The sequence below is a fragment of the Acyrthosiphon pisum genome, chromosome A1, assembly GCF_005508785.2.
Source record: "Acyrthosiphon pisum isolate AL4f chromosome A1, pea_aphid_22Mar2018_4r6ur, whole genome shotgun sequence".
Lineage (NCBI taxonomy): Eukaryota > Metazoa > Arthropoda > Insecta > Hemiptera > Aphididae > Acyrthosiphon > Acyrthosiphon pisum.
This window is the reverse complement of record NC_042494.1, coordinates 43637901-43663809: the sequence shown is the minus strand read 5'-3', so window position 1 is coordinate 43663809 and position 25909 is coordinate 43637901. Positions and strand designations below refer to the sequence as shown.

Sequence of the window (25909 nt, the reverse complement as noted above, 5' to 3'; positions counted from 1 at the left end):
GGTCTGCAGTACTGACTAGGTATAACGCAGTTACACACAAACACCTCTCAAAAACCCCAACTTATGAGGAGTTGTATCTCGTCAACGGATAAACGAAAAATGAAAATTTAAACGTGATAATTCATGAGAAAAAAAGCCTTACTAAATTATGAAATTTTTAGTATGGGTTGCCATTTGAAAATCAAAAGTTGATGGTGGTTTACCTAATAAATATAAGGGTGAAAAATATAAAAAAATTATATAATTCTAGAACAGCATAGATCTAAAATTTTGAAAAAAAAAAAATTTGAAAAAAGTGAATACTTTTTGAGATAATGAGTGTTTTACGCTTAATCAATCACCCTGTATACGTATAAGTGCTTATAAAAAAAGATCTATACTAGGTATATGTATTTAGAATATTTTTAAACTGAAATTGTAACAATGTGTGAGGAGAATTGTACTAAATTTTTAATCTTTTTGACCCAACAAACAATATTTAATTAACATTTAAGAAAAAAAACTAAAAAAATTGAAATTGTCCGTAAACAGCTCAACCGAAAAGCGTATCATATATTATAGAATATTATAAAATAAACATATTATGGTGAAAATTCTCAAGTATCTACAGTTACTTATTTTTGAATTACAACAAAATAAAAAAAAATGGTAAGTGGATGTCGCTCTGCCGCCTCTGCTGTAAAGTAGGTTACAAGTGGGTTACTGTAATGGATGGTGTTAAATTTGAATTTAATGATAAATTGATAAAATATCATTGTATAAGAAAAACGATTCTGAGCGAAAACGGTCGGTCAGCCTTTAATATTACTAAGTATATTTGATGATATTATTGTGAATAAAGTAATTTATATATTTGCCTATTTACGTTGAACATTGTTTTAAATTTTCAATCCTTAGCTATAAAAGTTGAATATTTTATAAATTCTTAACTACAAAATAATTATTAAATTTTAAATTTGATAAATTTTGTCAAAATTAGAATTTTAAATGCTTATAAAAAAAATTGTGCCTATGTATTTTTAATATTTTTCAACTGCTATTATAGGTAACAATATATTAGGATTTTTGCATTCAATTTTCACGTTTTTTTACCCAACAAATAAAATTTTATTGATATTTATAGTAAAAAAAAAATTGAAAACTTACAATGTTCATAAATGTTTTTTAAAAACAATAAAATAACAAAGCCACCACACGAGAAATCGGGTGAATATCTAATATTGAAAAATATGGACTTCAAACGCTCATAAAAATTGCATTTGATTTACTTGTAGATATTTTTTTTTTCGATAAAGGTAGACATACTTATGAAGAACCTTGAAAGTTGTATTACATTTTAAAAACTTAGATTCAAAAAGAAAAATTTTTATGAATTCTCAACTCAAAATAATTTGATAATTTTCGTGATCTTTCCGTATTTTGTCAAGATTTGAACTTTAAATGCTTATAAAAAAAACTGTGACAAACGATTTTTAATATTTTTCAAATGTCATTGTAACAATATAGCAGGAGCCTTGTATTAAAGTTTCAAGCTTTTTTACCTAACAAATAAAATATTATTGACATTCATAGAAAAGACTAATAAAATTGGAAATTGAAAATGATCAGTTCAAAACAAATCAAAATATTTTGTTAATTTTATGGTGTTTAGAAAATGCAATTATAAACAACCAGTGAAAATTGCATGAATATGCAGTCATTTGTTTTAAAATTACACCAAAAACTAAAGTTTTGTGTAAAAATTCCCGTTTTTACTTAATTTTTCTTTTTTTTTTCACGGCACTTTCGAAAATTACCGGAAATTTCGAATTTTGTAAATTTTTTTTTGATAAAGGTAGACAAACTTTCGAAGAATCTACTATTAAATTTTCAAATCTTGATACCAAAAATTTATTTTAATGAATTACAACTCGTAATAATCTGCAAGTTTTCATGATTTTTTAGAATTTCGACAAAATTCTAACTTAAGTTAGTCGTTCATAAAAAAATAATGAGGAATTACGTTCAACTTCTTTTTTTATTTCTATTAACAACAACTTACGAGGAATCTTGTATTACACTTTCTGTACTTGAGACTACAGGTGTTAATAATAATAAGTAATAATAATTAGTTGAGAACCACTGGGCACCGGCCCATTGAGCTGCTTTTAAAATCACCCCTGGGCAAATGCCCACGCTGACTCCCACCCCCAAATGACGCCACTGTGTGTGCTCTTTAAAATTCGGCCCCCACGTTATCTTGGTCTGGATCCGCCCCAGAGTTTTAATGCATGATTACCAATTAGACTTTTTATGCTCTTTTTGAGCTATTGAGTATTTATGAACATTTTAAATATTTGAATTTAAATTTTTTTTTTCCTATTTACATTGGAAAAATGTTATTTTCTTTTCAGTAAAAAATCTTGACAACTTAACACAAGGTTCCTATGTTTTAGAGGACGTAGCACTCACATGTTTTATATCCATAATACAAGCGATCAATATAAAAAATGTTTGTAACAGTTCCAATTTTATTTGGTAACCGTGAATTTACATATTATCAAACTTAAATGTTGAAAATTTAAATATTATCATGTGTTTTTTCATTGGTGGTATACAATATTTGAATATATTAAAGGTAGGTATGTAAAATATTAAAATTTCAAAATCTCAAGACTCCTAAAAATTAAAATATCATAAAAAAACCTTGAGAAAAAAAATAATTTTTTAACTTTTAAGTTTGATAATAGGTCAATTCCTTCCAATATTAAAGCTTACTACACAAAATTGGAACTGCTGAACATAGATGTTACTGTTTGTAAGATGGAGACAATCCATGCTGATATTATAATTAGTTAGTTTGTTCATTCTTTTAACAATACTGTCAAAACTACTCAATAAAAAAAGACAACAAAATATTGTTTTAAATTTTACTACATAATTTCCAAAGAACAAATAATACTTAAAATAAAAATAAAAACAATACATTTAAATTAGCTTCATTTAAATTCTTCAACCCAATATATTGACAAATAAAATTAAGTATGTTTATATAAAAATGCTTTGTTCAGAAAATATTATTTGTAAACTTTAAAATTAAGTAGGTAAATACATATATACGAGTGTGTGTGTATATATATACACAATTTATGTATGTGTATAAGTGTGTAATTCATGTTTTCATATTCTAATATTCATACATATTTTAATACATTATTAATTATATGAACATCTCATTGAGATTTAACATTACAATTTAGAAGATAGATTCAATCCTAGAAAAAGTGAAAAAAGAAATTGAAACTGACATTTGCTTATACACAACGGAATGAATATTTTATCGTTTTGACTTTATCATCGATAACCCACTCAATAGAATTATCATAGAATATACATATAACAATCCTAAGTTACTTGTTTCTTCTTCTTGCAATGTATGACAGTAATCGGTTACCAAACAAGAATGTTGAAATTCCCAATAAAAATAAATATTTCAATGTTATGAACATATCTAGGTATACCCAAAACATACCAAATAGTATAAATATGCCTGGAAAATAATAATGTAGAATAATTAACATTTAGTTAGTATAAACTATAAATAATAACTAATTAAGGAGATTTAAGCCACTTACTAGCTAATGCTGAATGAAATCCTATGGCACTCAAATTGAATGGAAAGTTTTTTATATTAACTCCCAAGCGAGCCCACTGGAAAAGTTAAATTTTAATAACAAGTAGTCGATAAAAAGTATAACTGTAATTGATACTAACCAGAACAAAAAGAACCAACAACGGCGCAAGAGATAAAACAGTAAAAAGGAGAGATACAATATGAGGCGGTCTAGGTTCAGGTTCTCTAAAAGTATGCTATAACATATATATACATAGTGTTAGACATTCTTAAATTATAATATATATGCTTTAAGTACAAAATGTTTTACTTACAGATATTAATTTTTTTGGCTTATAAAAATCTGCAAAAGGTTCAGATGCATCTGATTCAACTTCAGAAAATTTCAATTTGATGTCACTAAAATGCCAAACAATAGGATTCTTTAACAGAGAGTCACCAATAATTAAATCTATGGAATATAAACCAGACGCATGTTTGAATGATACTGATTTAACGCCTAAGTCCTAAAAAAAAAAATATATATATAAATTTAGCACAGTTTATTAAATAAAATTATACAACATACCATATCTAATTTATAACTATTTTGAGAGTCCAATTCAGCGACAAATACACTTTGAGATCCAGTCTTAATATTTGTAAACCTAACAAATGCTTGGTGTACTAGTACATGTTTCTTAACTTGATAATCTTTAATAGCAAAGCGTACTATAATTCTTTGCATGTGGTCAGCTTTCAATTGAGTTGACAACTTTTCACCATATTTCAAACTAAAATTATATAATGTTAAACAAATAATTGGCTGAATAGAATATTAGATTATTCATACGTTTGAAGTGATGGGCCTGTTTGTTGATCATTATCAGTAGTCCCAACTTTAAAATCAACAATGTTCACTGAAGAAGCTGATACTTTCACCTCAAGTGGAATCGCTGTATTGCCCAAAAGTGGAATTTTAACTTTTTCTAATGGTGTAGCACTAATCACTATACTATAGATTCCAATAGACAAATCTGGTTCATTAAAATCTAATTCATATACAGTCCTTAAAACAAAATACAAAATTGGTTAGTAAAAAATAATATTTTTAGTTATACTAGTAATAATTTACTATACAAATATACAAGCAAGGACACAAAAAAAATTTTTGGAGGGGGAAGGGGGGGGGGATGAACCCCCTCAAACTTTTGTATACATCGCTGCAAATATAGACATAAACTCTTACTTGTCAGTAGTTGATCTGAACTTATTTTTAGACATTACAACTTTGTTATTTAACATTGCTGATTCAACACCAACCGAAAGAGATGTTGGCAATGGTTCTCCAAGCAAATTGGTGAAACGAACAGAAAGTATTTTTTGTGTATCATCTAGATCACCCATTGGTTTCACTAATGTAGCAGCAATTGGCAAATGGTACTGTAAATATTTTATAGATATTACAATAATTATAAAACAAAAGTTACTATATTATTTATTGCATAAATTAATAAAAGTCAGTAATCAACATACTTTGTTATTGGATAATGTTTTAAGAGCACTAAGCAAGAAATATGCTCCCTTAGGTGTTTGTACAGATTTACGAGACAAAAAGTAATTACTAAACATCAGAGCTTGATCATTTTGAATTGGGAATGAAGTATTACATTGCACAGCATCACAAAATTTGTATACTCCAGTCAGCACAAGGGCTAAAATTTAAATAGTATAATATACTATAATATTATAAGCACACTATTTAAAATGCAATTTCGTATATAATTTTACCAGTGACAGACAAGCCTCCTTCGAATTGTAAAAATTTACGATCAACCTGATCAACTTGCATAATGGCATCAGACAGACGATTGAAAGCGAAACGTCCTTCTGGACCAAGACTTGCCAATAAGTGTATTGAATATCCAAAACTGTAATAGAAATTATTTTATTTGGTGATATTTTGATTGTTAATAATTTTTCTAGGACATACTCAGTAATAGTATCATCAGGCTTCATTTTCCTTTTTATGATATTTATAAGTTTAGTAATATCCTTGGGTTTAAGATTAAGGTTACTCAAAATACTGACTCCAAAGTATAAATCAGACATGTGAACATCTCTAATATCTTTCTTCTCTAACATAGTGTAAACATCCTGAAAATATGATAATTTATAATAACAGTAAACAAGTTACTTAAATAAAACAAATTTTATTACTTGGACTGATTCATCAACAACTAATTTTCCTGAACATGTGGCAATTGCATTCCATGCACTTGTTGAAAAATATACAGCATCTAATGATTTTGATTTCCCAACTAATTTCACTAATTTATTACAGATGGCCTATCGAAACATAAATTTAATAATTGAGTAAGTATTAATTAATATTAAATAAAAAAAAAAGCAGGTAATTGGATGTCGCTCTGCTGTATAGTAGATTACAAGTGGGTTATTGTATAATGGTTGTATTAGACTTGAATTCAATGATATAATATCATTGTATAAGAAAAACAATTCTGAGCGGAGACAGTTTGTCAGTCTGAATATTTTATATTTTGTTATTATTTATTTTATCATGTAAGTTGAATTAATGTTAAAATATTATATTTTTTATTCGTTTCTATGGTGATAAGCAAAGCGTTAGAAATTAAAATCCCAATTTTAGCGTTTTTTTGTAATATTCCGGTGGTTTTTCCCGTGGCATTAAATAACTATTGAGAAAATCGAAAAATGACCTCTCTAAAGAACCATCTTGATCCAATTTGCTAAAAGATAAAGTACTATATGTTGAAATCGAAACACTCCTTCTGGAAGAAATTTTGTATACAGGATATAAAAATAAAAAATAAAAATAAATCGCTCTGCTCAGAATCTAATATTTAGGACTAATTGTATAAATTATCATTAATAATAAATTAATAACTAATAATTACAATACTAATAAGTAGAAATGCTAATCCTATATAATCCTGTGTATTTTATATAAATTAACATGTCTTTTCATTTTTTTTTTTTTAGGGGGGGAGAGGCTAGGGCTGCACTAGTCACTTCTAGTGGTCGATGGTCAATTGTGTTAAAACTACAGATTGTATTAGATGTATCGAGATAGTATCCAACATAAACCAATATATCAGTCTGAGGTATCGAGTAACTGATAATATTGATTAACCAATATACTCTATACTATAGAGGGGTATCGATTTGAAATAAAATTAAAAGGAAGACAAATCTTCCCAGGCAATGAAGTGGATGAGTGTTTAATTAATTATAATTAATTGTATAAATGTATACTTCTATTGGTAATTAGTTGGTAATTTAAATTAGTAAAATTATTATTATACACCCCTAATGAGAACATAAAGTTCACTGACGGTTTCACTCTTTTACAGGATCGTGGGAATTAAACAATTATTGTACTTCAGTTTTTTTAAAGCGATTATACACATTATATCAATCATAATGATCTGGGTTCTCCAAACATTTTTATTCAAAGGCCTCATAAAAAATTAAAAACTCGTAGCGGGTCAAAATTGTGTAGTTTTTAAATTAGAAATATAATATATAGAATAACTAAAATAATATTGAATGTAAATAATAATCCAATTAAATTTTATATTTTTTAGTCTGTAAATAATACAAAAAAATACCGAGTTTAACAATTTTAAAACACCCAAAGTAAACATTTATTAATGTAATACTCTATTAAATTAATACTGAATAGCACATTAAATAATAGCCTAAAATATTTAGCTATAACGCAAACATAATACATGTAGGTAACATATAATTAATTGTACCAAAAAAATTTGGGTTTAAGTTGAAAAAATTTAACTATTATTTTAATTTGACTTGGAAACATGTGGCATAATACAAACAAAAACATTAACCATAGATAATTAATTCAAATAAATATTTTAAAATCAGAATATTAAATTACAGATTTATGTAAACATTTATAAAATATACACACCATACATTTTATAGAATATAATTTAAAACAAAGAACTACGTAGGTATTTAGTAATGAGTATGGCTATATGGTCTACTACCATTTAGTGTACTAGTCAGGGTAGAATTGGGCCAGCAAGCTACCGAGAACATTTTGATGGGCCACTCAAAATATGGGATGGTCATGAGTGTTTGGCCATATATTATTTTTATATGATAATGAGAAATTAATACAAACATAGTAGAGAATATAATTATTTGAATTGTTCATCTGTACAGTAGCTGTAATCAAACGTTAAAAATCCTAATACTCGATGGACTCAATATTTTGCCTCACACTTATCCCACCTAAGTACAAATATGAGTATAGTATGTGATTCTGTATTCTACCATAGGCATATACCTAGGATATCTATATCATTATGATAGTCATATTATTTATTATTTTAAACCACTTTATACATTTTAGCTTCACATCTTCTAGTGATCAAATGTTATCTTTATATATCCGAGTAATAATGTTATAAAACCAATTCTATTATGGTTAACAACTAAACAACGGTGAATTTGGTTTAGTGTTGCTTGTGGTGTAGTATTGTGACTTGTGAGTTACTCAATTTATGCACTAGATATTTTACATAAGAAGTAACCTTGGCAGCAATCAGTTTTTGTCAGGTGGCTGTACCATTTGTCTCCCAATTGGCTCAGTTGAGTTGAGTAAGCCATCTGTAGGTCTGCCATGTTGTAAACCCACGCCCTTGCGCACAAGTCAGATGCAGAGGTTATTTCTTATGTTGAATGGAATATTGTATAATGGCTAATCAACTTTTCAAAATACTTATAAAAATTTTAAAGTCCTTACGTACTTAATATGTCTTAATATGTTCTCAACTGAAGAAACCGGTAATAAACAATAATTAGGTATATAAATGATTTTATATTTTTAAACCAGGATATTGAGAGATGGCTGAGTCAATACATAAATGATAATATATTACGTGATTATTTAGAATAGAATCTTCTTTTCTCAGTATTAAGAAAACCAAAATTATAGGTACCTATACGAAAAACTGTTTTTAGTTTTAATACAATTTTATTTTATTTTATTTTATAACTTAAACAATTATAATATTATAAGAACTACAAAAATAATATTATTTCATTTTAAGTAAATATATTTTTTATTTATAAGGGCTAGTTGCACCATCTCTGATTAAAGTTAACTGGAGTTTAATCGGCTGAATTTGCCCGGTTAAATATCTGTTAACAGCTAATTAAGCTTAATCGAAGTTTAACCGTAGACGGTGCAACTGGCACTTAAAAAAGATAACTTTTATATAAAAATTATTTTTTTAATCAGGTATTCTGATTAGAATGTAAGAGGCACCTACCTAAAATTAATTTTACTTTTTACATGTTACTACAATTGTATAGTTGACATAATTTGATCTATATCAGACTAATAAATGAACACTAAAAATAAGCAAATCATAAAGTAATTAAATGGCAGCCTAAACAATTTTTTAAGCAATGAAATAAAAAAGAAAATCTGAATATAATATATAGCTGTTAATGTAGTTTATTTTGACCAAATTAAATTATCTCTAGTGGACACTCACTTGAACACCAGGTATTTGTTGATCAAGCTGTTGCAATCCTGACACAGCATAGAAGACATCAGACAAATTTTCTGATTCTAAGCCCGAAAGCAGCACACTCTTTAGTTGGTCTTTGTCCCTAGATGTCAAGTATGTATCGACAGATAAACTTGACGTAAGGCAAAGACAACTGGTGACCACGAAGAACAAATATACTAAAACAGTGAACAATGTAAAATTGCATCAAAATAATTTACATTATAGAACAATATTCAGACAGTGGTGATCTCTTACCAACTTTCATGATGAGCGCTCTAAACCACACACTTTAGATAAATGTGTTAAACAATTTGTTAACTATACTAAACCATCACCGAGAATAAAACTGAGAAAAATTTAATAAAAATGAATTATTATGAAGTCTGACGTAGCCGGCTGAATATTTTTAATTTTTGTATACTCAATCAATTATGTGTTATCAGAAATAATCGTTAGGTTATGTTTACTGTTTACAACACGTCGTTTTATATATATGTACAGCAAAGACGTGTCATTTATACGACCATGGACCAGGTCATACGCCTTTATCAGAGTTCGGTTGATACCACAGATGAAGAAATATTAACGAGCGCTTCCCCGCAGTCTTCTTCACCGTCACGGAATATTAGGTATACACCACGAATTAAGATCTATTAATACACGGTCTTCAGTAGTCCGTGAATGTTTCCCACGATTTAAGATAGTATGGTCACAGAATAGATGAAATTTCATCTATTCTGTGGTATGGTTGCCCAACGAGCTATGATAAGACGGCTTTGGATTTAAATCGGACCCCGGGCACTAGCGCTTCTAGTGGACTATTTTATAATTTATAATATAATATGATCATTATACAGGGTCTTCCAAATTTCGGTCTTTTGTCACACGAAATTTGGAACACGCTGTATATATTTTTAATGTATATAGGTATAACATAACAATTTTTATTAGTTTTAATTTGAACCATATGAGCGCTGAGTGATAAGCACTTGTCCGAAAAATGATAAGGACCGATAAGAGTGGTTATACTACAGTGGTTAACCTGTGGTTACCCTGTGAACAACTTGTCATGGTGTTGCACAGCAAGTCGGGGGATATTTTCGATTTGCGGAGCGGAGCGACGGCGCCGAGGAGCGGAGCGACGAGTGCCGCTAGCATGGCTTTACTGTATGATGTTTTTTTTAAATTGGTGTCACTGTAATATGCTGGTATGTTCTGGTATGGTATCGTGGTATAAGCTACCTTATCATTTTTTGGACAACTGCCCCCAACTCAAGTACTCCAATGTCGTTTATTCCGAAAAATACATGGCTGCAAAATGGCCGACTATGTTATCATTATTAGCTATCACAGAATATGTTATCAGTTATCACTTTCTTTGGAACAATGTGTATTGGGATAATACTTTTCGGAATAAACTAATTGGGAGAATTATTTATTTGACATTTTCTAATTTGGACTAATAGTTTTTGGAAGAAAATGTATTTTTCGGAATGAATATGATTGGAGAGAAAAAAAATTGGGAGAATTGGTAGCGATTCTTATTGATTATGTTGCTAAGGTGCCGTGTAGGTACGATAGTACGATTACAATACAGTATTCTTGTTTATGTATTGAACATTCGTACTATGTAGTTCGTTTATTTTCGTACGACATATTTTACAGTCAACTAATGACATAAGTTAATTAAAATTAAGGATTAACAAGGTTTTACGTCATAAGCCATAAATCTCGAAATCGGTTACTTATTGTCTATGTCATATTTTGATTATTTATTATTTACTCAATGATTAATTACTCATAAATTTATAATTATTTACCTTATCAAGTATTATCACAACTCACAAGGTAACGTACTAACGTTCCTCTCATAGATTAAAAGCAAAAAAAAAAATATGTTATTCTCATAAACATATATAATTTGTTATATGTGTATTATATTGTTTATATAATATGTCTATGGTTATTCTTACTATGCACTCGAATCTCAAATTATTCACAGTCATTTGCGTTATTTTTACAATTTGTTGTCTTTTAAGATAGTTAACATTTCAAAAAAAAATTGTTTTTGATTACAATTTATAAATCAAACATGAGTCATAATAAAACTAGTTTAGACAATTTTAAAGAAAAACCAGAAAAAAGGATTCAACAATTGTTGATGTTAAGTTCAAAAATCGAGTTGAACACAAGTATACCAGCTAGAAAGTATGATTTTGCTCTATAAAGTACATACAGGCTTAAACGGTATAAAATACTATAATTTTACTTTTTTGTAGATATTACCGATCTGGGCGAGAGATGATCAGTATGGCTGATGTGTATACTAAAGAAAACAATTTGGAACAAGCGTATATTCTTTACATGAGATTTATGACGTAAGGTTTTAATATTTAACTAATTACTACTTTATTACTATATTCTAATATTAAATAAATGCTATTAAGCTTTTAAAATAAAGTAAATATTGGGTAATATTCCTAACTTTTCATTTCATATTTCCATGTATTAATAAAAAAAAAACTAAAATGCTGTACCAATACAAATTTAGATGTTTACTGAATTAAATTTATAACTACTTGCACAGTCTCAGAGGACATTTTACCAGCTATGTTCTCTCCGTCTTACACACATACAACATAGCAAATTTTTGTTCAATAGTGGGCTGTTAGTTTTGATATTAATATTTTACTTATTCATAACTCATTTAAAGATGAAATATTATAGCGGTACAACTTCCTCTTAATATGATAGATTTACCAGCTTTAGTTTGGTTGACAACTGTTTTTGTTTATTTATACATACCATAAACTTCATTTGAAAAAATTAAAGGAATAATGAGTTTGGCTGTTTTTAAGGAATGCGAAACTGGATAAATGTTTTTTTTTATCATATGCTTACCCAAAATTGCATAAATTTAATTATTTAATATTCATTTTAATTTTTATTTTAGATTATTTTTGGAAACAATTAATGAACATCCAGATTACAAAAATGTATCAATTGAAGAACGTAATTTAAATTATCGGGCACTTCGCGATGTCCTTCCAAAAACAGAAAATATAAAAGCTAAATTATTAGAAAAATATAGTACAGAATATGAGTTGTTTCAAGAACAAAAAGTAAATATAATTTTAAGATCATATATCTTTATTGAACACTCATTTTCACATTCAGTACAACTACAGGTTTTTAACAGCAACATCTAATTTAGTCTCTTTGAGTCAATTTTGATTTTAGCCATAGGCGCAATTTGGGTTAAATTTATGGGGGTGCTAGTTTTAAGTTGACCAAAGTTACCAGTGGACGGTTTTTGTATTTACCAGATTTGTGAGATAAATTGATAAGCCGTTATGGGATACTCAAATATTCGATAGATGTTTCTGCGTAATTGTTCTCAACTATCTAATCTTCTTGTGTTATTAATACATAGTAATTTATCAATCATAATATAAACAATAAATAATCAATAATATCATATTAGATAGATATTATTATGAAAGTGAAAAGTCTTAGACACAAATTTATCCTAATGCCTATGACATAATATGATAAGTTATAACCAATAAAAATTCAATATATAGCTATTAAAAATTTGGGGGGGCTAAGCACCTCCAAGCACTCCCCAAATTGCGCCAATGATTTTAGCGCCATAACTGTTCGATCAAATTTGATTGAATAAAAATGTTCGTAATTGCACTTAATAGGTAGGTTCAGTGGCGTACACAGGGGGCGGCGGCTAACTAAGCTAACATATACGTCTCACCAGAATGATTTCATATTTGTATACCAAATTTCCTAAATTATTCAGTAATTTTTTGGTAAAAGTATGAATTACTTGTATGGAGGACCTTGTATTAAATTTCCAAGCCTTAGCTATATAAATTTAATATTTTATACATATTGAACTACAAATTAACTGTGGTCTTGTAAAAATTTGAACTTTAAATGCTTATAAATAATAATCTGGCCTATATGTATTATTAATAATTTAAAATAGCTATAATAAAAACTTATGATAAACTTTGTATTAAATTTTTAAGCATACTGACGTTGGTTTGATCTTGGCTATGGGCGGAATTTTTCTTTGGGTAGTCACGGTGTCCAGAGAGAAAGGCCGCTATCCCCCACCTGTGCATGGCAGATACCTACGAGTGCCCACTTAATTTCTGCCCAACACAAACACTCACGTGTAAAAACTTAACGTTCCAAACCCTACAACCATCACAATACAACCCTAAAAACAGCCAATGGCCATAGATGCCGGGCTTAAGGATCAAAGAATCAATAAAAAAAAAAAAAAAAACTTTTAAGCCTTTTGACCAAACAAATAATTATTTATTGACATTTTTAGAAAATCAATCAAATACAATTCAAGTGAAGAGACCAAACAACTTTAACAAATTTTCATTTATTTTTTTTTTCCTGATTATTTTAAAAAATACTCAGAATTTTCAATTTCTACCTTCTAAAAGTATGAACTAGATCCAATTTTCTTCCAAAAGCCTCCATCAAAGTTTATTATAAGAGCATTTTTTCGACTAGAAAATTTAAGAAGGTAATGTTATACAAACATTTTCAAAATAAAAATAAAATTGTAATTCATTTTCAAGCCAGTCTCCTCCCCCCTATTGAATAATCCTGCGTACGCCACTGGGTAGGTTAAACATTAAAATGATTCAATAAAGTTTAAATGTGTATTTAGGTAACCACTAACATATCAAATGAGACTTGATTCAATCCAATGTAATCCATTCCCTAAATTAGTACTTACAAATTATTTAAAGAATAAGTTAGCCAAAATGGAAATTCATTATAACATTCGTATTAAAATAAAAGGAAAAAATCAAACTTGATAAATTAAATTTAGTAACATAATAGATATTTATAAGAAATATTCATCATAATTTATCTGACGGATTGAACAAACTGATTCTTTTCTGTTACAAGTTAATATTTAAATATTTAATAAATACAAATTGTTTAACTACAAAATAATTATTAAATGTTGTCAAAATTCAAACTTAAAGTGCTTATAAAAAAAAATTAGGCCTATATATTTTCAATATTTTATAATGACTTTAATAACAATGTGTATATCAGCCATCAGGAGCCTTGTATTAAATTTTCATGAATTTTTACCCTACAAATAAAATTGTTATGACATTTATAGAAAAAAAAATTAAAAAGTTGAAAACTGAAAATGATTGTTTTGATAAATGATTGTTTATGGACAACTCAAAACGAGTCAAAATATTTTCAAAATGTTATGCTTTATAGAAAATGAAAATCTTGTTCCATGTTTAAAACATTAAATTTTCATGTATCTACAGAGTTAGTTAGTTCGTTTTTGAATAACAACAAAATAAGAAAATCTCTACATGAGAAATCAAGTAAACAAATATAGCTCTAATAATTTTTTTTAATTAAAAATAATATCTAAATAACTTAGCCTTTAAATAAAATAAACGAGATATAACATGTCTGTAAATTGTTCCCTGTTTGTAATTTTTTTTTTACCTACCTTAGATATAATTTTCTCAGAAATTTATATTTCATATTTTCATACATTTAATATTAACCGCATAGTTAATATTATTTATTAATAAAATAATTTTATTATTATTTTTACATAATATATCTAACAATCTTTATATTATTAGGCATTAGGAGAATTTAAAGAAAAACATGAACAAAAAGTATTAAATATAGAAAAGAATAATACACCATCTAGTAAAAATGTCACTCAAGAACATTTAAACTCAATTTTAGATAATGCCACCGTACCTGAATTAAATAATCCTACATCATTTGAATTAAGGTAAGTTTTAATTTGAACAAAATACATATAAATAACATTTCAAAAATATAAACTATTATTATATAATTAAATTAGGCCTAATAAATCAAGCAATTCATAAAAATGTATTTATTTAAAATTATTTCCAGACAACCAGATCACAATTTAATCAATTTTACAGAATTGAGTGACAATAATTTACCTTCAAATATGCCTACATATTCAAATTCAAAAATACAATTCAATCAGTAAATAGTTATTTTTAATTTGACACTGATTATTTAAGGTTGAGAAATGCATTTCGATATCATATTATTTTAATAAATATGTAGGATACATCATACTTAGACAAATATATAAACAATATATTCAATATTAAAATTAGTTTATGTTTATTTTAGTTGAATCCATCAATGGCGGTTGTAGGTTTTGATTTTTTTTTTATAATATTTAATGATGAGTACCTGTAATATTGAAATACATTCAAATGCTTCAAAATCAGTACCATGTATAAATATATAACCCACGTGGCCACATTACCCAATAATCTTATTAATTGATACAATTTATTGTAAAAATATATTATGTTCTTGTAAAAAAATATTTATTTTAGAGCATCTATCAGACTAAATAATTAGAATTTTAAATAGAGAACTTGAGAGTGCTTATTGAAAAACCAAGTATGTACTATTTACTTGCGTACTACACAAAAATATAATATAATGTAATATATTCAGTGGCCGTACACAGTGGTAGGGTTCTAGGGTTCTGACTCCCCCACCCTTAAAATGTCTTCCTTTTACAAAAAATCTTATTTACCACCATTTCATAATACACAGAGTAGATCAATTATTGGTAATTTTTAATAGATATAAAATAAATTGTTTTATATGACAAAGACGTCGATAATCATAGTTTCAGTTTTTTATTGGCTGATTTAGAACATTGCTAAACGTCTACCATAATCGTTGTATGGTATATCATCGTCCATTGATTATTACCACATTTATTACGACACAAAGAGACTCTATAGATGACCAGTTTAAACGTGTTCTAAATGTAGATTAACTCTTATTTGTTATAACCAATTATATAAAAACTGTTTAGCAAAAAATAATGTAAATTATTTACTCGGGTAAAACCCTAACCGAACTAAAATCCAGCGTACGCTACTGAATATATTGTTTTAATTTCAATTGTACAGTCGGTAATTCACCTGTTCGTTTTTTTTTTTGGGAATTTGGGTGTGGGGGGCATGGGATCTTTTTTCCAGCATTTCATGATAACAGCAAAAATCACATATAATTAAATATTGTATATAATTCACGAGTAGTTGCTGCAACTAATGTTGGAACCCACATTTACATTCAATTAATAGCAAGCCGTGTGTGCACTAAGTCTTAACATGGTTTTATAACACATGATAATCTACTCATGTATTTCTATTTAAATAATAAATATTTACAATATGAGTACGTGCGGACAGCAAGTCAATCGTCGTGAAAGTGACAATAAATAAATGTGTGATTATAGATTCGGTAGTGATAGAAACATTTCTAGTTCTCAAATCTTATAATTTATAATACTATATATTTACTATACTATATATCATTTGTATTCAAGTAAACCCATTTTAAGATAATTTTTATAAAATAACAATAAAAATTATATTTTAATAAAACCACTTTTTACCTTTTTGCTTTAAATATGATGAAAGTGTATTGCTATTTATTTATTATTAAATAGAATTTTATTTAAATTTATAAATATTGATATTTTATTAGTACAATAGTAAAATTATAATTTATTCCATCTTTCTTTTAAAATTTTTATACAACTATTTAATAATAAATCAATAGGTCTTAGAATATTCTGGTTAAGTAAATTACTAACTGATATTTAATATTTACTAATACGTTTTAAATAAAACATTTTACTTACTATATTTAATATTAAAAGTTGTGTTTGAAATAAACTATTTTTTTAGACATAAGCCTATTGTTGATAGAAGTACCAAACCAATGTTGAACAAGAACACTTCGAATCCATATAATCTTCGCCAAATAATAGTCCCGGGTAATTTAACTAGAAGATTCCTTGAACAAGCACAACGTAATACATCCAATAACTTGGAGACTTGTGGTATATTAGCAGGAAAATTGGTAATTTAATTTTTAATTTTTCTTGAATAGTATTGTAGATTAATTTTAGTTTGTTTGTATTTTTTGTTGAGTTGTATAGTACACATTTAACAAACATTTTCATTATAATAATTATTAGAGTTCTAACTGTTTAATCGTGACCCATTTGATGATTCCAAAACAAAGTGGTACATCAGATTCATGTACTACAATGAATGAAGAAGATATCTTTGAATATCAAGATAAACAAGATCTCATCACCTTAGGATGGATACATGTAAGATTGATTGGAAAATACAAATTATCTAATTAATAGTATAATTAAGGCCCGAAATTAATGGCTTTTTTTTATAATCTTAGATGATGATTTTCTAGCTCTATATTTAATAATATACAAATCTAAATGTTAAGCAAATTTTACATTTTAGATTCTGAGCAGATCTATGGATGTGTTTTTTTTAAAAATTATTTTTGTGTCTGGAGACACTTTTTGTAAGAGAATAATACTTTGATTTGAGTGTTGTTTCTGGTAGAAAATTGGATACAGTTAGTGCTTTCAACAGGGACGAAACCAGGGGGCCTAGGGACCCAGCCCCCACCCCCCAGAAATATAAATATTATATATTAAATAACAAATTAACAAAATCTAAACTTCTTTTCACATTGTCGCCTTATATATTAAATAATCAATAATTTATTCATCACATTGATTAGATACCTATACTTATTATTATGACAACATTTTTAAGTATATATAATATAATAAAGTATAATATATTTTATTATAATTGTATTTGTGATGTAAAAAAATTGTTGCCCCCCTCCCTCAGATATTTCTTCTGAATCCGTGCCTGGCTTTTAGGGGGTCTAAAGTAAAAAAATTCTAATACTTTTCAAAATAATGGGATTAACGGAAATTTTTAAACTACTAGTTTCTGTTGTTACTCAAAAATTAACAACTGTAGAGAGTTGACATTTTCACCGATTATTCCATATTACTTGATATTAGCATTTTATAGACTTTAAAAAATAATTTTCAAAGTATTTTGGGTATTTTAAATTATCAACTTTTCTTAGTGTAAATATATTGTTCTTGTACAAATTAAAAAATGTTAAAATATATAGTCACAGTATTTTTATTTAAGCGATTTTATAATTTTGAGTTTTTCTCAGTGAGACAGTAATCTTTATCATAAGGCTTCAGCTACTAAAGTCATTAGCCTATGGTACTGTGGGGGAAGGTACTGTAGGTTTATTTATACGTGTTTGTTTTGGCAGAATTTTTGATTTTGGGCACCCATAGGTATCTGCCATGTCCCTCTCTAGTCTCTCTCCAGACAGATGTCTGCCCAGAGAGAAGTGACAGAGGTTCGAACCGGCAACGGTGCGCATTGCAACCGACGCCTAAATCTGCTCGGCCACTCCGCCCCCCTTAAAAATGTTTATATCATTATTTAACATTTCTTAAGTCATCAACTTTCGAGGTCTTATCTATTTTTAAGTGTTGAGCATTATTTCTATCTTAAAAATTCTTTGTTAATTAAATTTTTAAGTAATTATTATTTATGTTTGACAGACTCATCCATCACAAACCTCATTTATGTCAAGTGTAGACTTACATACGCATTATTCATATCAATTAATGATGCCAGAAGCTATTGCAATTGTTTGTGCACCTAAATATAATGAGTAATATTATTTCATTGTGTTTTGATAAATATTTTGATTTTAACTAAATTATTTCCAGATCAAATTTCTTCTTTTTGACGCCTTATCATGGCTTACAAGTTATAGCTGATTGCAAATTTTTCAGTGGTTTCCACACACATAACACAGAGGGTGATATTTATGCCGTATGTATTAATCAATTACTATTATTGAATAAGTGTTTCTTATATGATTACCTTGTTAGTATGGTTTATATTTTGTATTTAACAACATTAATCACCAACTGACTGATAAAAATATTAAAATCCCAGATTTTCTTTTTTATGTACTCTCAGTTAGGGCAGAAAAAGAAATATTTTATTTTTATTATAATACCATGGTTCTTGAAACATGCTAATTTATTACTGTGAAGCAAAATAGAGGACTAATTACATTAATGACCAAGATTTATCATCAGTGGCGCCAAACACGAGCTTCAGGTAGTTCATTTATATTCCCTTAAAAATTTGGAGGGTGGGTGGGTGGGTAAAATAATAGAGTATACCTACTTCCAATTATTTCCACTTTCATTTAATTTATCACAGGAATGTCATTAAATTATTTATATATAATTAGTCAAGTCTATTTCATAGTCGTTTAAGGGGTGGTTAAACGGGTCGATCAAACTATTTGAACTGTCAGTTTTAATTTCATTCGGCCACTTTTAATCATAATTTTGTTGCTATGAAGTTAAAAACTTAAATATGTATTATATTTTATTTTAGATTGCTGAACATTATGTATTGGATGACAACCTGCTGGTCAATGTAGTTGATTTTAGATAGTAAATATATTACAATATTTTAAACTTTTGTTTAAATATTAACAGTGAAAAATGAAAGTCATTATCTAAACTACATTTTACTGACAAATTTCCCAAGATTCTCAAAAAAATAAAAAAATAGTCAAAAAGTTTTATCGTGAGTTAAAATAAAAATGGGTTGTTTCTCCAAATTTATTTTGTGACTTCAGGTTCATCTATATATCAACTCTTGACTTTACACTAATTTCCTTTGTTTTCTTTTTTTATTTCCTCGTATATTCTAAATATTCAACATTTATTACTGTTTTCTATTTTTCTGATTACTAAAAATCCAATGCTAATTATAGTTTTTAAACCATTTCAATATTTTTTAACACCCTCATAAATCAAAAAAGTCAACCAAGTTTTTACTAAGTTTCTGCCTAGAAAAAATGTGTTAGCTGAATCAGTTTAAAATTTGTGACATACTAAACTCTTACTACTAAAATCTTTTCCCTTATACATATTGTGAATAAAATACTGGTATTTAATATGTGCTGTTATTGATAAAAAAAATTCATAAAAATTCTTAATGCTCAACAATGCATATACCTAATATATTCGTCATAGTGGTCATACCTTTATAAGTTAATTACTAGTATATCATAGGCGTGACTACAGTTCATCTGCAGCGGCAGCCTAGCTAATAACCGACGCTACCTTAATAATGAACCGAAAAAACCCCTAAACACCCAGAGCCATAATTATAACGGGGCCCCTCCCTAATGAAATATTTATATTATTTGAAAAAGTCTGAATTATCTCTTTACAAATAGTAATTACAACAATACCCACATAAAAGAATTTTATTTTTTTAAACAAAAGTTGTAACCCATCTAACTTAAAACTCGGTTGACCGGTGCCTATGTAGTATATAAATGTTTCATTTAATTGTTTTCAAAATCCGAACTTTTGTTTTAAATTTCTACAAACGTTGTGTATGGATTACATCATTGGAAGACTAAGTAAGGAAACAGAAACTTATTTTCTCATAGTTCAGTATTGACTCTCAACAGTCAACAGATTTAATACAAGGCCAGATTTAGACATTAAAGTCATGATGTCCAAATTGCTTTTTTAATCTATCTACCTGTAGGAGATATTTACTTGTTAGGTCTAGTTTTGAGTGACTTCCAACAAGCCAGTAAAACTTACACATTTTTTCTTTGTTAACTAATCTTTTCTGGAAAACATGATGTTTTCAGACTAAAATCAAAGTAAAGTGCGTACCCTGGTATTTACTTGAATGTTTGTGTGATCCAAGAACACTAGTATATTCATGGTTTTAAACTAAATATTTAATTTACCACTATATATCTTAAATTTCCAAAATTTTGTCCATTTTGAGATATCTTTGATTGAGTTCTGTGTCATCAGAACAAACAGTAAGATTTTAGATTTTAGATTCAGATTGTTATACCTAGTAATTCTTAAAATTTGATATTTGTTGATTCTAAGAAATTTATCTTGTTTATTAATTTGAAATAAATATTTGGTTATGATTTATTTTGATTTTTACTTATTAATTATTATGCTAACTGTTAATTAATAAATTATTTTCTATATTTATGTGTTCATGTGAATCTTTATTCATATACATTTTCTTATTTCCTTTTTAAATATTTTATCGATTAGGATCTAGGACTGCATATTCTCTAAATAGAAATTGAGCTCAATAAAACAAATAATTTTGTTGGATGAATAATAAATATGTATATAATTTAAACAGAATAGTTGTTGGATATAAATACTAAACCAGTTGATTTTTAATATACTTTTCATTTTATAATTTATTTTAACATTTAAATAATACAAATAGGACATTTGTTAGTAGTTGTTGATTGTTATTGATTTATATTTTTTAATGTTAGATATATTTCCTTTTTATTTAGTACTTTAGAGACTTACTTTATTGGTTTATTATCAACATTATATGAAATAAGTACTAAGTGATATAAATATTAAAACCAAGAAAATCATTTAAATTTCTAGTTATCTTTACAATTTAACTAATTTGTATTTAATTCCTGTATAACATTAAATATTTTTTTACCAAAAAAAAAATATGTATGTATATAATATGTAAATGCATTTTCTCAATTGATGTACTTATTATTTAATTTCTGGAAGTTCTGCAAATATTTGTATGAATAATATATAATAAAATATGTAACTGATTCTAGAATAAAAATAAAAATTTGTCTAAAATTATTTTTAATACATCCAGATTTTACTTATCAATTACTTATTATGTAAATTATGTGTAGTATATTTTAGTTGAATTTATATTTAGTTATTATATTAATCAATTGGTAATAGTAAATCTAAAAGTGTTAAGATCCATAATTAGAATTTTAAAACGATACAGACAAACATCTGTAGAAATGTTGACTGTACATATTATATTTTTTTGGCAACATATTTGTTAATTAATATCATCATTAATCAATGATCACCTATATATATTGCCAATTATGGGGTTTTTTTTTTGCAATTTGGAACAATTACTATCTTCTGAATATCTTTTGGCATGCTGTAAAGATTTACATGGAGTACTCTCGGAAGAAGATGTTGCTGATATAAATTCCATTGAACTTTACAGTGAACTTAAACATCTGAGTTCACTTTTACCAATTGGCAAAGGATCACCCAAATCAGCGCTCCAGTTTATACACAATATGAAATTAGTTGATGTATTCCTTTACACATGGATATCTCTAAGAATATTGCTGACGATCCTAGTTATGGTAGCGTCCCATGAACAAAGTTTTTCTAAACTTAAATTAATTAAAACTTATTTGCGCTCCTTGATGACAGACAATAGACTTTCTTCGTTAGCAATTTTTTCAATTGAAAATGATATAGTCCAAAAAGTAAATTATGAAGAAGCAATCAAACAGTTTTCTGAATTAAAAGCTAGAAAAGTTTTAATATTAATTATAGTTATAAGTATCAAATTTAAAATTACTATTATGTTTTATTTTTTTACGTAATGCGGAAATTTTAAAAGTTAATAACCTTATTACTATATTGTATGATCAGGTAATTAAGTTTAAAATCATAATATAAAATACATACTAATTTAATTTAAACATATTAAAAAACTTAATTTTACTACTACTCAAACAATGGGGGGGGGGGGGGGGTAAGCCGTTAAGGGTGCCAAAACATGGTTTCGCCCAGGTCGTCAATAATTCTAGCGCCGACCCTGTTGGCTTCTTTGTTTTGTCACAAAATTTATTAGATATTACCTACCATCTTAAATTTTGTTTAATTGTTACGTGTAATCTGTTATGTGTTTACATTGCTCCCGCTGGCTCCAACAAATTATTCACGCTGTACTAGTTTGGCAACAGCGAATCTCGAGAAAATTTTGTAAGGAATAGGTACCATGCTGACATGGACACTGTAATGGATGCGTTAAATTTGAAATAAATGATTTAAAATCATTGTACTCGAAAAACGATTCTGAGCAAAGATGGTCTGTCAGCATACTAAAGTATTGCTGGTTTGAGAACAGTTCAGCAGTTATTCTGAATGACGGTGCATACTATTGTCTATTATTGATATTTGATGACTGATTTACATATGTGAGTATTACTTTATAAGTTTATAACTGTTTGGATTTTCGCGGTAGAGACTCAACATTTGTATGGTATTTAAGTATGGTACAACTCATACCGTGTACAAATTTTCATAATTTTTGGTTGAATTTTTAGAGTTGGGATATTTCTGCGATTGGTTACTCGGAGGTGAAATTTTATTGGACAACCTGGAATTTGGTAGGGAGTATTGTTGGAGGTATTATATGTCACTTGTGGAGTTCCATCCCGTTCAACATTATTTGCCCACACCACGGCAGCTATGGCCCCAGTTCAGTAAATTAGGAAGTAGGTACCCTATATTCATAAATATATTTCATGATATTATTGCTATTTGCTGTTAAAGTGATTCATTTTACTTATGATACATTGCAATTTATAATACGAGTAATACAGTAGGTTGAATTAAAATTTTAACTTTTAAGGTTTAATTCGAAAATTTAATGTTGTGAATAAAATATAGTAATACACTTTAAAAAATTCAAATATACCCACAAATAAAATTTTAAATTACAATAAAAATACTAAAATAATTATTTTAAATTGTTATTTTTCGTTAAAATACCTAATTTCTTCCAAATTTTAACTTCAAATGTCTATAAATAAAACTGTGTTATAAGGGTACCTATGTATTTTATAGTAAATGGACATTTCCCACCTCCCCCGATATATTTTTGATGTGGACATTCCCCCCCCCCCATTTTTTTAAAGTTAATTATTGACTAATAATATTGAATCTAATAATATAATATTATTTATTATTTATTATGAAATTTTTTTTTTAAATAAAATATAAATTATATAAAATAGTTTTTATTTTCATATATGTAATAGATTATAAATGTATATATTTGATCAACTGAACTACTTACTTGAAACAATAAAGAAATAATAATAATAAGTAGGTATAAAGTAAAATATAATTAATAAAAATGGTTAAAAATTCCAACATAAAAATTATACATTTTGTAAAAAACATTTGAATTTTGATTCTTTTGTTATTTCTTATATTATATTTTTTAACATTTGTACTTACTTTTTTTTTTTATTTTTTTATTAAAACTGTACCAGATATATCTTAAATCGTGCACAGAATCAAAGTGTATTGATAAGGTGTCGTCACTTGTTTGAAAAGTTGATTGAAAATTTTACTACAGATAGTCGTCACCACTGGGAGTGCTATATGTCCTAAAGAGGCCGAAAAACGAACACTTAAGTACACCAGTCACCAAAGCCATAGAAAATTTAAAATATATTATGATTTATGGAATAAAATTCAAAATTTTTCATTGCATAATGACTTCCATGTTCTAAATTATTTGTTTACATGTATTTAAATACTTTCTTTTTATCAAATACAACTATTAATATTATTAAATATAATTAACTAAATTAACTAAATTGTTATTTTTAAATTTCTTATCACAAAAAAATATATGAAAAGTTGTAAGAGTTAATTCACTAAATTATCATACATAATATGAAGTGTTATAATTAACAAATAATAATAATTAATTATTAATTAATATATTGATTTTAAATACAATTCATTATACTAGTATTCATATAGGTAACCTATATGTGTTACCAAAATGCATATATTTTGAATATCTTTTTATAAGTATTTATTACTCAATTGTACCTATCACCAGTGGCGTGGCGAAGGGGGCCTAGAGGAGCGGCCGCTCGTCCAAAATTTTGGGTGGGTAGATGGGTGGGTATTGGGTAGTTGGTATTCAGTTTTAGCATACATATATTGTACACAATATACTATAGAATTAATGAAGTACTAATGTAAAAAAGGGTAGCAAATGGGTACCGCTCTGCTGTTCATTAGATATCAAATGGGTTATTGTAATGGATGTGTTAAATGTTAATTCAATGATATTAAATCATTGTACACCAAAACCGAAACTGAACGAAGACGGTCTGCCTATATTACTATAGGTATATTTTATAATATTGCTATTAAAGTAATTTATCCTAACAGTATGTTAAATTTACTTTGTCAAAAACATTTAATTTGTTGTACTTTAAAAGTTTTATGTACCTACCCACGAATAATATTTTTAAATTACAAAAAAATAACTAAAAATATTATTTTTCGTTTAGGTGCATATCTAATTTTATTCTAATTTGAACTTAAAATGTCTATAAAAATGACTGTGTGAATATAATTTTAAAGATTTGGGTTACAATATCAACTATTTATGAAAAACTATGTTTTAATTTTTCAATCATTAACTAAAATATAATTTGCAATTTTTCGTCATTTTCTTTTCATCACTTATATTTGAAAATGTTTTATTCATTTCTAACTGAAAAGTATATTGCAAATTTTCGAGACTGATGAATTTCGTCAAAATTCTAACTTCAGACAGTCGTAAAAAATTATTGAGTACTTACGCTCAACTTTTTTTTAATTTCACTATTAACAACTTTTTGAACTGTCCCTATTACATTTTCAAATTTATTGCCCTACCAAAATTTTTTTACTGACAGCAATTAAAAAACAATTGCTTAGGTATACAGCTAACAATAGTTCAAAAAGAATCGAAATATTTTGCTAATATTTGATAAGACAATTTCATGTACCTATGTATACGGTTATTATTTCATTATAAATCGATTTTGATGAAAATTGGTTTTAATTATCATTTTAGATTCTGAGTGG

The 25909-nt window shown here is 27.1% G+C and overlaps 2 protein-coding genes across 4 annotated transcripts; one reads left to right on the top strand and one right to left on the bottom strand.

Moving 5' to 3' along the window:
• Positions 1-2895: 2895 nt before the first annotated feature.
• LOC100161796 (dolichyl-diphosphooligosaccharide--protein glycosyltransferase subunit 2) lies at positions 2896-9657 on the bottom strand. Its single transcript, XM_001951554.3, has 13 exons — positions 9439-9657; positions 9166-9359; positions 5813-5941; positions 5586-5749; positions 5384-5523; positions 5129-5307; positions 4842-5035; positions 4446-4661; positions 4182-4386; positions 3928-4119; positions 3754-3849; positions 3615-3690; positions 2896-3529 (listed from the first exon to the last, which is right to left on the bottom strand). The coding sequence occupies exons 1-13, from the start codon at positions 9446-9448 to the stop codon at positions 3390-3392; spliced, it is 1935 nt and encodes a 644-aa protein (XP_001951589.1). The 5' UTR covers positions 9449-9657; the 3' UTR covers positions 2896-3389.
• Positions 9658-10787: 1130 nt separating this feature from the next.
• Positions 10788-24529, top strand: LOC100160443 (STAM-binding protein). 3 transcript variants are annotated; one of them, XM_029487090.1, is made up of 11 exons: positions 10789-11391; positions 11463-11561; positions 12137-12305; positions 14847-15004; positions 15133-15231; positions 16971-17145; positions 17264-17401; positions 18701-18813; positions 18872-18977; positions 19557-19615; positions 24307-24529. In XM_029487090.1, coding segments are annotated over exons 1-11 (1233 nt in total). In that variant the 5' UTR covers positions 10789-11275; the 3' UTR covers positions 24308-24529. The 3 variants fall into 3 exon arrangements, with proteins under 3 accessions (XP_008187742.1, XP_029342950.1, XP_001947218.2); XM_001947183.5 differs by lacking the exon at positions 24307-24529 and having other exon boundaries at positions 19557-20272; XM_008189520.3 differs by lacking the exons at positions 15133-15231; positions 24307-24529 and having other exon boundaries at positions 10788-11391; positions 19557-20272.
• The last annotated feature ends 1380 nt before the right edge of the window (positions 24530-25909 follow it).